This window comes from Emiliania huxleyi (assembly GCF_000372725.1).
Source record: "Emiliania huxleyi CCMP1516 unplaced genomic scaffold EMIHUscaffold_26, whole genome shotgun sequence".
Lineage (NCBI taxonomy): Eukaryota > Haptophyta > Isochrysidales > Noelaerhabdaceae > Emiliania > Emiliania huxleyi.
The window spans coordinates 78,679-91,422 of NW_005200088.1; the positions used below are offsets into that span (position 1 = coordinate 78,679).

The 12,744-nt window shown below is 63.8% G+C and overlaps 2 protein-coding genes across 2 annotated transcripts; one reads left to right on the plus strand and one right to left on the minus strand.

Annotated features, from left to right (window-relative positions):
- Window positions 1-7,468: 7,468 nt before the first annotated feature.
- Window positions 7,469-8,759, minus strand: EMIHUDRAFT_206150 (hypothetical protein; the record flags this gene model as incomplete). Its single annotated transcript, XM_005777443.1, has 3 exons — window positions 7,469-7,571; window positions 7,744-7,842; window positions 8,251-8,759. 3 exons carry the CDS (start codon window positions 8,757-8,759, stop codon window positions 7,469-7,471), a joined length of 711 nt encoding a protein of 236 aa, XP_005777500.1.
- Window positions 8,760-11,467: 2,708 nt separating this feature from the next.
- On the plus strand, window positions 11,468-12,555 carry EMIHUDRAFT_435247 (hypothetical protein). The gene has a single exon (XM_005777444.1). The coding sequence runs from the start codon at window positions 11,483-11,485 to the stop codon at window positions 12,182-12,184; it is 702 nt and encodes a 233-aa protein (XP_005777501.1). The 5' UTR covers window positions 11,468-11,482; the 3' UTR covers window positions 12,185-12,555.
- Window positions 12,556-12,744: the final 189 nt, after the last annotated feature.

Below are 12,744 nucleotides of genomic sequence, written 5' to 3' on the forward strand. Positions count from 1 at the left end.
TTTGTCATCCCTGGTCGCGTCGTCAAGCTCGGCGGGGGGGGGGGGGAGTGAACAGGGGCTTGCCTCTCGGTGTGTGCAGGGCGGGGGGCGTGCCGCCTCTTGCTGCGGCTGCGGCGGCTGCGGCGGCTGCGGCGGCTGCGGCGGCTGCGGCGGCTGCGGCGGCTGCTGCGGCTGATATTGCTATTGCTGCTGCTGCGGGCGCCTCGACTAGTCGCGTCACAAAGTTGCCTCCGGACGAGTGCTTGAAGTAGTGTCCGCACCTGCTCCCAGGGACAGGTTGCGGACTACTGCTAGCGGCCGTGCCGGCTCCCAGCCGCAGGCGTGTGGCGAGGGGGAGTGTGGAGCCTGGCCATGTAGCCGCAGGCGACGACAGCGTGGGCTGCGTTGACGGCGACGTTGATGGTGGAGGTGGAGGTGATGTAGACCTAATGAGTACGTGATCAAGCGTTCGGGGTTCACGAGTAGCGGACTCGGCGGCGGAGGCGGAGGAGGTGCGGACCAGCCAGAACATCGATACGTGGTCTGTGTAGTGGTCGAGCAGGTCGCCTGCCGGAGAGGGCGAGGCAGAGCTGCCGGAGAGGGCGAGGCAGAGCGGCTGCTGGAGAGGGCGAGGCGGCCGATGCAGGAGAGGGTGGGGAGAGAAGACGGATGTGGAGGAGAGGGCGAGGGGCAGAGCTGCTGCCGGAGAAGGCGAGGCAGAGACGTTGCTGGTGGCGGCAAGGCGGAGAGGTTGGGCGGCAGGCGTGGCGGCAGAGGGCGCGGCGCTGCGGGCTGCACCGAACTGCGTGCACATGTCGAAGGCCCTCGCGCAGGGACCGTCGATGTAGTCGAGCGCGAGCGATAGCAGGAGAAGCCACATCGCCTTTTCGCTCGCCGGGTCGGACTCCAACATCTGCGGGCAACACCGGCCGGCACCTCTCAGCAGCCTGGTCTGGCAGAGAGCCGTAGCACGAGCCGTGAGGCGGCACCGGAGGTTCGCTAGGGTGGGCGCGCGAGCGATGCCGACCCTCGTTTGGCACCGGGACCGGTGGCATCTAGCGTGCGTGGACCGCCGCAACCATCGTGATCACACGCACGTACCCGATGAGGTTAGGCAGGTAAAGCGGCCAAGGCAGTATTTGGGCGAGGGTCCGCCGCTGCGCTGCTGCGGATCGGGTCTGCACCATTCGGGAATGGACTGGAGAGCAGCAGCAGCCCGGGGCTGGTGAGCTCGCTCGCTGCAAAATAACGCACGACGCTCTGCGGAGCTGGGAAGAGGACCGCCGCAAGCGGCGTGGCGCACCGTCCGAGAGCTGACACTCTCCGGTCCATCCGGAATTTTGTCGTTTTAGTTAGCACTGCTGCTGCAGACAGGGCCCGCGTGACCCCATGCCCTTCCCGGATCCAGCTCGCTGAGGCGTGACGTTTAGGCTGAATATACTTTTCCTCTCGCACCCCGTCTCTTTTCCTTTCCTTTTTTCTCTACAGCACCCTCTCTTTTCCTCTCTCTTTTCCCGGGGAAACCATCAAATTTTCCGGGCTTTGAGCCGAGACCCGAGTCTGAGGCTCGTTTGGGGCCGGCCCAAAATCAGCCAAATCGGCGAAATACCGGGTATTTTGCGGGTATACCTGGAAACCCCCGGTATACCTGAAAAATACCCTGGTCCCTGCGACCGCCTGGGTATCGTGCCGATTTCCTCAATTTTGCCTCAGATTTTGCCCCAGACCAGCTCTCAGACTCAGGGAAACTCGCGAGTTTCCAGAATGGAGCACCAAACACCCTCTGTTTTCCCTGGAAATTTCCGGAAACGCAAAGTGCTGGGGACCCTCTGTTTTCCTTTTTGTTTGCCGGAAAAGTATATGCAGGCCAACGTGACGTCACCCCGGTGACCGCCCACAGGTGGCTGATCGAAGCGCCACTCATCGCTGCTTTCGCGCGCCTGCCACAGAGGGCTCCTGCGGCTCCCCCTCGTCGCGTGACCGCCGCCGACATCATGTGCTTGGTCGTCCCCGCCGGCGCGGAGCTGCGCCACGTCGAATTCTTCGGTGGCTCGACCGCCGGCGCGCCCACCCTCGCCTCCTGCGCGCCTCACACCCACAGTGTTCACCTTGCGCGCGGCCGACAAATTGAGCGCACGTCGACCACCTCCCTCTCAGTCACCCCCCCGACGAAGCACAGCCCGTTCGTTCTCGCCGAGAAGACGCTCGGAGCGCCCAACTTTGCCTCGTGCGGCCATCAAACAGGCGCGTTGCCTTCCATCTCCGCACTTCCCATCTACCCCCACACTGCCACTGCCGGGGACGCGCAGATGCGACTCCCGGGCCCGCTCACCTCACCCGTACCCGCCGACCAGGCACGGCCCGACGAGAACCCGCCGGGAAGGAGCTGGCCGAGCCATCGCCGGCCTCCCTGCCGGCTCATGACCGCTCAAAAGGTCGCGGACCCGCCCGTCGCTTGCCGCCCCTCTCCCAGCCGTTGCCGGCGCTTTTGCACGAACCTAGGGCTCAGTTCCGTCTTCCTCCCCCTCGCTCCTGTAGGCAGGCCGCCCCGCGCTGGCGGGAAGAGGCGCGCCAAGCCATCGGCGACGTCCCGGCGAGCTCATGGGCGCTCAAAAGGTCGCGGACCCGCCTGTCGCTTGCCGACCCTCTCCCAGCCCTTGCCGGCGCTTTTGCACGAACCTAGGGCTCAGTTCCGTCTTCCTCCCCCTCGCTCCTGTAGGCAGGCCGCCCCGCGCTGGCGGAAAGAGGCGCGCCGAGCCATCGGTGACGTCCTGGCGAGCTCATGTCCCCCCAAAAGGTCGCACCCGCCCGTGGCTCCGCCGTCGGCTCCGCCGCGAGCGGCGACGGTGAGGCCGCCGGGGCTCGCCTATACCGGCTAGTGTGGAGCTCTCAGTGTGGTTGCGTGTTGTACTAGTGATGCTGCACTAGGCGGCCCGTTTTTAGCAAAAACCAGATACCACATCGCGCGTGGTCATCGAAAAACCGCATGTTCGCCCGTCTGGGACCTCTTCGTACGGCTCCAAAAACCGCTCCTTAACGACGACTACGCGGCCCGGCGGTCGATCTGCGCCTTCTGAGCGGTGGAGGGGATGTGGGCGGTACGTGCGGACTGCGTGGTCATGCGACGGTTTGACGAGTGCGACTCCCAGCGTCGACTCTGCGACCCCACGGAGCCTCTGCTGCTCCGGGGGGGGGGGTCTGCGGACCACCCGGCCGAACTTCAGAGTGGCGGTGCTCCTCAAATACCGCTCAAACGCCCACGATGTTGTGGAGGGGACATATGCTGATGATCCTGGCCCGATTGGTTCGCTCAGAAAGCTTCTGGGCGATCGTTAAGGTTCGCTCCCCGCACAACGGCCCGGAAGTATCGTACCCTAGAAATGTTGCGCCATCTGATTAATTCCAAAATGCATTTCGGTGAGATATCACCGACTTCAACGTTCGCGGGCTGCGATTCGCGGGCTTCACTCGACTTCACGGCGCTGATGGTGGCGGTGGCTAAAAAGAGGTGGAAGCCCGGTCTGGCCTTCGTCCTCATTTACTTCCCTCTCTCTCTATCTCCTTCCTTCCTTGAGCACTTGAGCACTGGCTGGATGGTACGGGACCCCTCATCAGAGGTAGGTTCATTCGTCCCCTGCCTGCCTGGGGCTTCTTTGGCCTCGCCAATGTCGCCCGACGTCGAGTGGTACAACTACCTCACCATGGTCCGTGCCTCGCCGGCCGGAGAGATTGCTGGAGGTAGAGCAAGCCTGCTCTAGCCTCGCATGTCACTTCCTGTCGTCTGTTGTGTCGTTGTGCCCTTGTTTGTTCTCTTGGGACCTTGGAGTGCTGGGGGGGGCGACAGGGAGGATGTGGCCTGAGTGATGTGTACGCCCACTCAGGATGTGTGGCAGCCCGCTGGCTGTGTGTCTCGTGAGCTTGTTTGTGTCTGTGTGTCGCTCGTGCGTGTCGTCATCATCTGTCCAGCGTCCACCCATACCGCGTTGGTGTCCAGTCCGAGCCTGGCTGTTCTTCACCTTTCTACCTACCTACCTATGGTCAGCGCAATCAACGTCATTGACGAATAGAAGATCTCTCTCTCTCACTCTCTCTCTCTCTCTCTCTCTCTCTCTCTCTCTCTCTCTCTCTCTCTCTCTCTCTCCCTCTCTCTCTCTCTCTCTCTCTCTCTCTCTCTCTCTCTTGACGATCGCTGTGTGTTAAAAAGAAGCGCACATATTTTTCGGAAATACGCAAGGAGAACTTGTCCATTTGAGAGACGTTGAAACGTCGCGGTCCTACGCCAAGCAGGGCGTGCAGGGCAAGCCGCGCCGGGCCGCGGCCGCAGGCGACCAGCAGGCGACGCGTCTATTGAATGTGAAATGCTGGGACCGCCCGTCTCTGCACAGGAGTTGGAGGGTAGGCGCTGCACGGGCGCTGACGACGGGCGCCGCAAGACAGATCAGTCGATCCATACTCATTGCTGTTCTACTCGAGTATGGACAAACAAACGAACTACTCAACAAACGAGGCGCCACTCGCCACTCTCTCCCTGACGCACAGTGTCGCACACACGCACCGGATTCACAGTGTGACACTATCCTGCTCTCTGACTATGGACATGAACGAACCACTCAACAAACAAGGCTCGCACTCGACACTCTCTTCGTGACGCAGTGTCGCACACACGCACCGGAATTCACAGTGCGACACTCTCCTGCGACGATGAAGCGCCGGATTCAGAATTTCGCCCGCTCCTTGATCGTCTCTAGGCTAGGCACGCTCCTCTGCCGCGCCGAAAGCGCCGGACACGAAGCCCGGTGCGAGCAGGTACGTGGCGGTTTCCCAGCCACGGGCGCCTTCACCGTCGGCGCAGCCGTTGAGCAGTTGTGTGGCCACACGACATATCTCGGCGAGTCGGGCTCGACATTGGCTAGGTTTCCGATTCGCAGAGGCAGCATCGTGGGGCGGGGGGCGGCGAAACGCGCCTCCTCGCAGTGACAAAGGACGGGCCGTCGAAAACAGCTCGCCGATTGAGCGCGTCTCGCTTTTTTTTCGAGGAGTCAACGAGTGCGCCAGCAGTGCCGGAGCAGCAGCCCGATTACGTCGTACCGCAGAAGATGCGGTGCAAGCGTGGGAACTGGGAAGGGCTCCTCCTGCAGTGCTTTTTATCTTTTTTGCACCCAGGCATTATCTCCTCTTTTGGGGGCTCCTCAGAGCTGAGGAGACTGGGACCGAGTCAACACTGCGCAGGCGAACCGTAGATATCTGGCTCCCCCCGCACGCAGCCCGCACCGTAACGACTCCCCCACACGTTTCGCCTGAGTTTGAGATATCAGTGCATCAGTCCGCGGTATGCCGACGTTGCTAGAGATCTCTCTAGCTCCCGTGGGACCGCTCGAGAAGCGACCCGCCGAGGCGAAGGGCGCCCTCCGAGAGTGTGGGGAGGGCCATGAGTGCCTGCAGCCTCAGCCTCTGCTCCCAATCGGCCGCGGTGGCGGAGTTCTCGAACATAATTACGGCTCCGAAGAGGGGAGCGCTCCGCACCGTCTCCTCCAGCCGCGCCTGCTCACTCGCGGCTGCCGCGGCACTCTCGATGTGCGCGACGCCTCCGGCTCTCTGAAACGCGGCGTGCGCCGCTCCGCTGCGATTGCGAACATCTTGCACCTTTGGAGGCAGCCGATCGTACGAATCCTTTGTCAGACTATCCGCTTTTACGGTGGTTGTCTCCTTTCCCGCGAAGGAGGCGACGTGCGGTGGCAGCCGAGTCACGTAGTAGCTTCCCGTGGTGCAAAGCCCGGTTACTCGATCCCAGTGCAGAGTCACCTCGGCTCCCGCTTCGAGTACGAAACCTGCGCGGTCGAGATATCCGTTCCGCATTAACAGCTTGCACCCCGCCGGGACGGCCCCAGGATTTTTTTTGTCCACCGACGCGCCGAACTTGACGAGGAGGTCCTTGCCAAGCGTCAATCGCACCTCCGGCCGAGGCGGCGGCTCGCGTGGTCGCTCAGTCCCGGCGAATCCGCGCCGCAGCTGGAGGAGGCGAAGATCGGATCGGATCTCGTCGAGCAGGTGCAAGCACCGTCCCTCGCGCCGCACAATTTCGAAGACGTCGGTGCGGCCGCCGCCGTGCGGCCGGAAGCGCGCCTTCCACTCCTTTTGTGAGCACGGCCCGCCCTCGTCGTCCAACCCGCGCAGCCGAAGCAGCGCACCCTCCTTTGAGCTGCCGACCAGCACATCCGCGTGTACGGGCGTGGGCGTCGCCTGCAGCAGGCTGATCGAGCCGTTGCTCTCGTATCGCACCGCGGAGACGACGACGTGCCGCGGCAGACGAGCGAGCGGCGGCAGCGGCGAGCGAAGGCAGCTCATGAGCTCGTACTGGACGCCTCTTGCAATCGGGCGATCCCGACTCGCCACGGTTGGCAGCTCAGGTTCGCGCTCCTTGCCCATCGGCTCTGTGCTCTCCCGAGCCGGCGAGGGCGGCCGGACCCGCCGCTTCTTGGCGAGCGACGCTCCCTCGCGGCCGCCGCTGCCATCGCCGCCGCCTGGTGCCGGCCCCTCCTCGTCGTCGCTCTGGTCAGAGGACTCGGCCATCAACCGCATTTGCTCGGGCCGAGCTCGCGGCGCGGCAGGCGCGGCACTCGCCGACGCGGCAACGGACGAGGCAGGCGCGCGGTCCTCGCTGCGCACGTCAACCACCGTCGACCCACCGCCGCAGAGCCGATAGTGCACGCCGAGCTCCGGCAGCAGGGCCTTGTGCGGCGTGAGCGGCCTCGCGGCCGCTGCATCTGTGGCCGGGAAGGAGAGGCGAACGCACACAAAGCGCCGCCTTGCGTGAACGACGATCGTTGGCGCCCCTCGGCGGCTGGCCGGAAGCTGCACCACGAGGCCGCGATCCGGAGGCCAGTCGACGTCGAGCCGCTTCAGCTCGCCCGCGTTCTCGCTGTCCTGCAGTTCCGGAGCCGAGCCGACGATGACTGCCGCGTAGCTGGACTCGGCGATGACAAGGTAGCGGTGCTTGAGGCCGGACGCGAGGAAGTACTTCACGTCGCCGATCGAGAGCGTGAAGCTCGTAAAATGCGAGGACATCGTCGTTTGCGTGAAGGCGCGAGAGAGGCACGCCGACGATAAAGAATTTGGTCCCTTGGCTCGTGTGCTCCCCGTTTGGTTTGTTTCCCTTGGGTTGTGTGTTTTCTTTCTTTCTTTCTTTTTGGTTTGTGTGTTTGCTTTCTTTCTTTTTGGTGCGTCTGCGTGCACCGCCAGCTTCCCAGGGCCATAGCGCGAAAAACGACGGTGGAGATGGCATGCATCCTAGCTGTTGTGTCGCCAGCCGAAGAGGGCGGGCGAGCCCCCGCCCTCTCGCTTTTTGTGTGAGTGTGTGAAGTGTGATGGAGAGGTAAGTGAGCATCTCTGACTCTCCATACAGTAGAACGCTCAAACAAGATGCAATCTAAACTCGATGAGACAAAAAAAGCACAGACGTCAGGCAGGCGCTCATCGTGGACTCGCATAATTATTGGGACCCGATTCTCAGGAACCCGTTCGCCGCGCGGTTGCACGTCGGGCAGCGCGTGTGCTTGGCCGACCACGTCTCCGCGCACGCGTAGCACGTGGAGCTGCGCGTGCGAACAAACGAGATGAGTCAGGAGGAGTTTGCACGGGAGGGTGTGGAACGGGAGGTGGCGGGGTTTGTGAGCCTCGCGCCTGTGCCGGCACGGCAAGAATTGAGCCCACGGCCTGCTCGCGCTCCACTCCGCCTCGCACAAGGTGCAAGCGCACGGACGGCACGTTCGGGTCGGGAGGACCTGCCACTCCTCAGCCCGCCTCTCGATGCAGAGGAGCAGGTCGAGCCGCAGGTAGTGCAGGTCGAAGAAGGAGCAGTGGTCCCTGCAGGGGGAGAGGTGAGGGATAAGCGGAGGGCATGGGAGCGTTATCGAGCCGAAACCTGGGTCGACCTCAGTCGACCTCCGTACTGCTGTGTGTTCGGAGGAGGGACGATCTCGGCGATCTCGGGCGATCTCGGGCGATCTCGGGTGCGACATCCCCCCCCCCTCTCTACCTCACACAGGCAATCGTCGCCTGCCCGCCGTTCCCGAGGGGGCGCTAGGAGGCGACGTTGCCGCCACCGTGGTGGCATTCTGTGCGGAGGCGGAGGCAAGGCGCGCGCGGCAAGGTGATCTCAGGTGGTACGGGGCTGATACTCTCGCAGAAGGACGCAGTCCGACAGAGAAGGTGCCCCCCCCGGCGCAGGGGCGAGGACGCGGAGTGGGCAGGCGCGCGCGCGGCGAGGCGTACCATGCGAGGCGCGTCGACTCGGTGCAGCTACCCGGAGCCTTGAGCAGCTCCACGAGGCCGGCGGTGTCCGTGCGTAGCACGCTGTGGGCGAGGCCGGCCGCTCGCTCCAAGACGGCGTCTGCTGCGCCACACGCGTGGAGGCCGTCCAGAAAGGCGCTCTCCACCGCGTCCACGAAATCGGGGCGGTCCACCAAGAAGAGCACGAGCTGCGCAATGTTGTGGTCGGTAAAGATGTCGACGAGCGTGGCTATCATACCGCGCTCTCCCGGAATACTAAAGATGGTGTGCTTATCGTCGCGCACGGCTTTCGGTAGCTTAGGACGGGTTGTCGACGGCGACGCGCGTGCAACCTCATAGTAGCGGATCAGCTCCTCCTTTGCGGCCCACGCTTCGTCAGTACGGAGCGCTTTGTCGGGCGTGACCTTGTCTCTCGCGCGAGCGTTGGCGACGGGAGAGCCGATGCCGAGCTCCGCACCGCGGGAAGCTCTCCTTGACGGGAGCCCTGACATTAAGGGTTGCTACAGTGACTTCCAGTGAGATGATGTCCCGCTGGCAAGTGCCACAGGCGACCGCCCCCCGGGCCTGCCATGGGTTATTCACAAGTGCTTATCCCGAGCCTGCCTTTTACTCGAGTTTTAATGTGCCTTACAAATGTGCGCAAAGCAATGTGCGACGGTAGCGCGTGATACACACAAGAGTGTGGGAACACAACGGAAATCGGGTAGATGCACCTCGAAAGTCACGGCGAAGCTGGTGGGAAGGGCCGGAAGGGCGCAGGAAATGGTAGCAGCATGGGCGGTAAACGCCAGGGGATTGGCGAGACACTGTATGTGCGACCTGCTGCTACCTTTGGCTGCCACCGGCGACGATATCAAGGCAGGGGTGCGACTTGCAGAGGAAACACGGAGGTGCAACCAAAAAGAAACCGGCGGCCAGCGGACAAGCGAATCAATGCACAAACAGGTCGAAAGTTAGAAAGAAACCGCAGACGCAACGTGTCAAGTACGTGGACAAGTCGAGAGAAGGAAATTATGCGGCACGTGAGCAAAACTTGCAAAAAGAGGAAACCCCCTATTCCGCGTCGCCCAGGCTCGACTCGCCCTCGGCCCAGCCAGAAAGAAAATATTCAACAAACAGCGACGCGACGGCGCGCGGCGACTCCGTTGCCACGCTGAGCTCAGCGGGCAGCGCCCAGCCGCAGTGCAGCTGGGCCTCGCGCAAAATGGCGGCCACAAGCTCCTCCTGCTCCTCGTCCTCCACGCCACTCAACGCTGCCAGAACCAGTGTCGCATCGACGAGGAGCGAAGAGTTCTCCTCTGCGGTGTTGGCGCGCGGGTTCATGTTTCCCTTCTCGTCCAACCACCATCGCCAAAACTCGATGGCGACGCCGGCATTCTCGTTGCTGCTGCTGCCCGCGCCGCCACCGACGGCACGGGCGAGTGAGTCGATCCGCGTCCGCAGCGGCGAGGCAAACTCGTAGCGGTCGCGGCCAGGCAGCGGCCGCACGGCAAATCGGCGGCTCGCCCAGCGACAAAAGCCCGCGGTCGAGCCGTCAAAGGCCGCCGCCGCCCGAAGCACAATCTCAGTCACAGTGGCGGCGCCGGCTGGTGCCGTGTCGATTTTTTCGAGAGCGGTCGTGATCAGCGGCGAGGTGACGGACGCGCCCAGCGCCCGCAAGACGGCGGTGAGGTGGAGGCGCATGTTTAGGCTGCCGCCCTCGGCCTCGAGCACAATCACCATGAACCCCTCGAGCGCGTCGACGGACGCGCCGTTGATGACAGCAGCCTGGAAGCCCACGTCGTTGATGAGCCACTCACGCGCCACCTCAATGCGGACGGGCGCCCACCCAAGAGTGAGCGGCCCGTTGCGCGCGGCGCGAGCGCAGACGGCCGAGCGCGTCGTCGTCCCCGGCAGCAAGGCGTGCCGTGCCTAGGAAAGGAGCAGAGGGCGTCTGGAAGCGATTCACGACCGGATGCTCTCTGTCTCCCGCACCTCCCGCGCGAGCTCCGCGTCTGTCGTCGAGAGAAGCTCCTCGTCAGACCACCCTCGGCTGATGGCGCGCAGCAGCTGCTCGAGCAGCGTGAGGAGCACGGTGATGTCGCGCCTCTCCTCGGAGACGCGGCCGCGCGGAAAGGTCTTGGGCTGCCGCCGCCTTCGGGCCTGCCCGGCGTACGGAAGCAGGCCGTCCGCCAGCATCACGTAGAGTAGGTTGAGGGCCGTGTCGTCGGCGGCCTGGAGCACGTGCCGCGTGCGCACGCGGCGCAGCAGCTTGCTCAGCAGAGGCCGGCTGCTGAGCTGCGCCGCGTTGAGGTCGAGGAAGGCCCGAGCCGTTCCCGCGAGCTGGCCCGACTCACCGAGAGGGTGAATCTCGAGCGCGCCGTCGTCGCTGCAGCCGACCAGTCCCGTCTCAACGGTCTGAGGCGGGCGCGAGCCGCCTTGCACCAATGGCCCGAGAGCGCAGCGTAAGCGCTCGTCGGCCACTTTTGGCACCAACTGGTCGCCGCCGCTAAGGCGCGCGCCTATCCAGGTGCTACGCAGCGCCTCGCGCAGCACCTCAGGAAACTTGCCCAGGTACTTGGCCAACCCAGCGAGCAGCGCCTCCGCCTTGGCCAAGTCCTCGTCCGTTCCGTCAGAGGAAGCCGCTTGCGCTTCAGGCCGGAGGCCACTGCCTTCTTCGGTAGCGGCCGCGGCCTGCTCGTAGAAGTCACCGGCCGACTGTTCCGATGCCGGCAGCGGAACAGGGGCGAGGTTGAGTTTCGAGAAGAGCTTGCGGGATGACATATTGTCCGGCATATTGGGAGGGCCAAGCAAAAGAATTTATGAAGCGAGTCCCCACACACTGGGCACGGGACTCCCCTCCTCCCTTGGGTCCGTTTATGGCACTAACACAGGTACACCAAAAGAAATCTGGGCGCTGAGCTGTCTCCACCGGGCACTATGTACTCATGTGCCGTGTCGGCGGCATCGGCGTGTTCGTGCTTTGCTACATAGTGCAGCGCGGCCGGAGCTGCTTTGAAGCATCGAGACGAGTTCGAGCACCTGCAGACGAGGGGGCTGTGATTGGTTGGTCGAGCGTGACGTGCGGCAGCGGCAGTAGCGGCAGCGGTTTTTTCTGCGGCAGCCCATCTGTGCCGGCCGCCCTTATTGAGCTTTTAGTGTGGGGTACGTCAAATAAAATTCTTTTCGCCGCGGTCCCGTCAGCCGGTCGTCCACCCGCCTCCCCACCAACATTATGCCCGCGCCCAAGGACTTTCAGCCCGCGCTGGTGCAGCAGCAGGGGCTGAACGGGTCACAGATGGTCCGCGTTCGAGTCAATGGCCGTGGCCCCACACCATCGATCACTGGACCACCAGAGGAGATGGCCGAGGTGATGGCAGGTCAGCCAGCGCCCGGATCCTCGCGCGGCGAGTTCGTATCGTACCTCCGGGAGCAGCTCGATCTGCGCGCCGCCGCGAAGGAGGCGGCGCTCGCGGCCAAGAAGGAGGAGCGCGCCGCCGCCGCCGCCGCGCAGCAGGCGGCGCTCGCGGCCAAGAAGGAGGAGCGCGCCGCCGCTGCCGCCGCCAAGAAGGAGGCGGCGCTCGCGGCCAAGAAGGACGAGCGCGCCGCCGCCGCCGCCGCCGCGGCAACTCTGACTCCCTTCGTCGCCCGCCGCTACATCACCCTTGCAGAGAACGCGCAGAGGCTCAATGACCTCGAAATCCAGCCGACGACGGAGTTCGAAGCGAGCAAGCGCGTCGCCGACATCGCCCGGGGCGCTGCGGCAGCACTGCCCGCCGCCACAGAGGCCTCGGTGGCCGAGGCGGCCGTCGAGGCCATCGAGCTCCACTTCCCGAAGCGCTGGAAGGGGAAGCGGGCGCGCGAGTCTGCCGACGTCGTCCGGCGCTCCGACCGGCTGAAGGGCCCCGCCGCAGCCGCCTCCTTCTCCGCCGCTTGATCCTCCTCCTCCGCCGCCGCCGCCGCCGCCGCCTCCTGAACCGCCCCCGCCCTGGGCACCGTCTCGCGTATGCATGCGGCATGACTCTTCTGGAGTTTTGGGACATGGGCAACTCTTCGGCATTTGAGTGCGTTGACATGGGCCTTGCAGCAACGACAGAGTCAGCGGCCAAGACCGAGAGCTAGCTGCAACGGTCTGACCACCGAGAGGTGCGCCGCGAGACGAATTCCGATTTTCACACGCTTTGGTTTTTGGCTTCTTGTGGGGGGGCCTCGAAAGGTTTGTTTGTGCGGCGGGAGGTGGGGTCGAGGGGCATGTCCGTGACGAGAGTCCTCGGTGGTACGTACGTTTATCTACGTTTACGTCGGGTCACGTGCAAACGTGCAAACGAACTGCTTCTGAGATGGCGCATGGCGCTAAAAGAATTTTTTCTCGAGGATCTTTATTCGATACGAGTTGCACATTCGAATCACCGTTGGCGTTGCAACTCGTTCCAACTCGCAACTCGTATCGAATGCACTCGAGATCCTTCGCTTGGGCCCGAAGTATCTAAACTTGGT

Bases quoted from the DNA above. Each gene is read 5' to 3' on its own strand.
- EMIHUDRAFT_435247 (XM_005777444.1), top strand. From the start codon at position 11,483: ATGCCCGCGCCCAAGGACTTTCAGCCCGCGCTGGTGCAGCAGCAGGGG.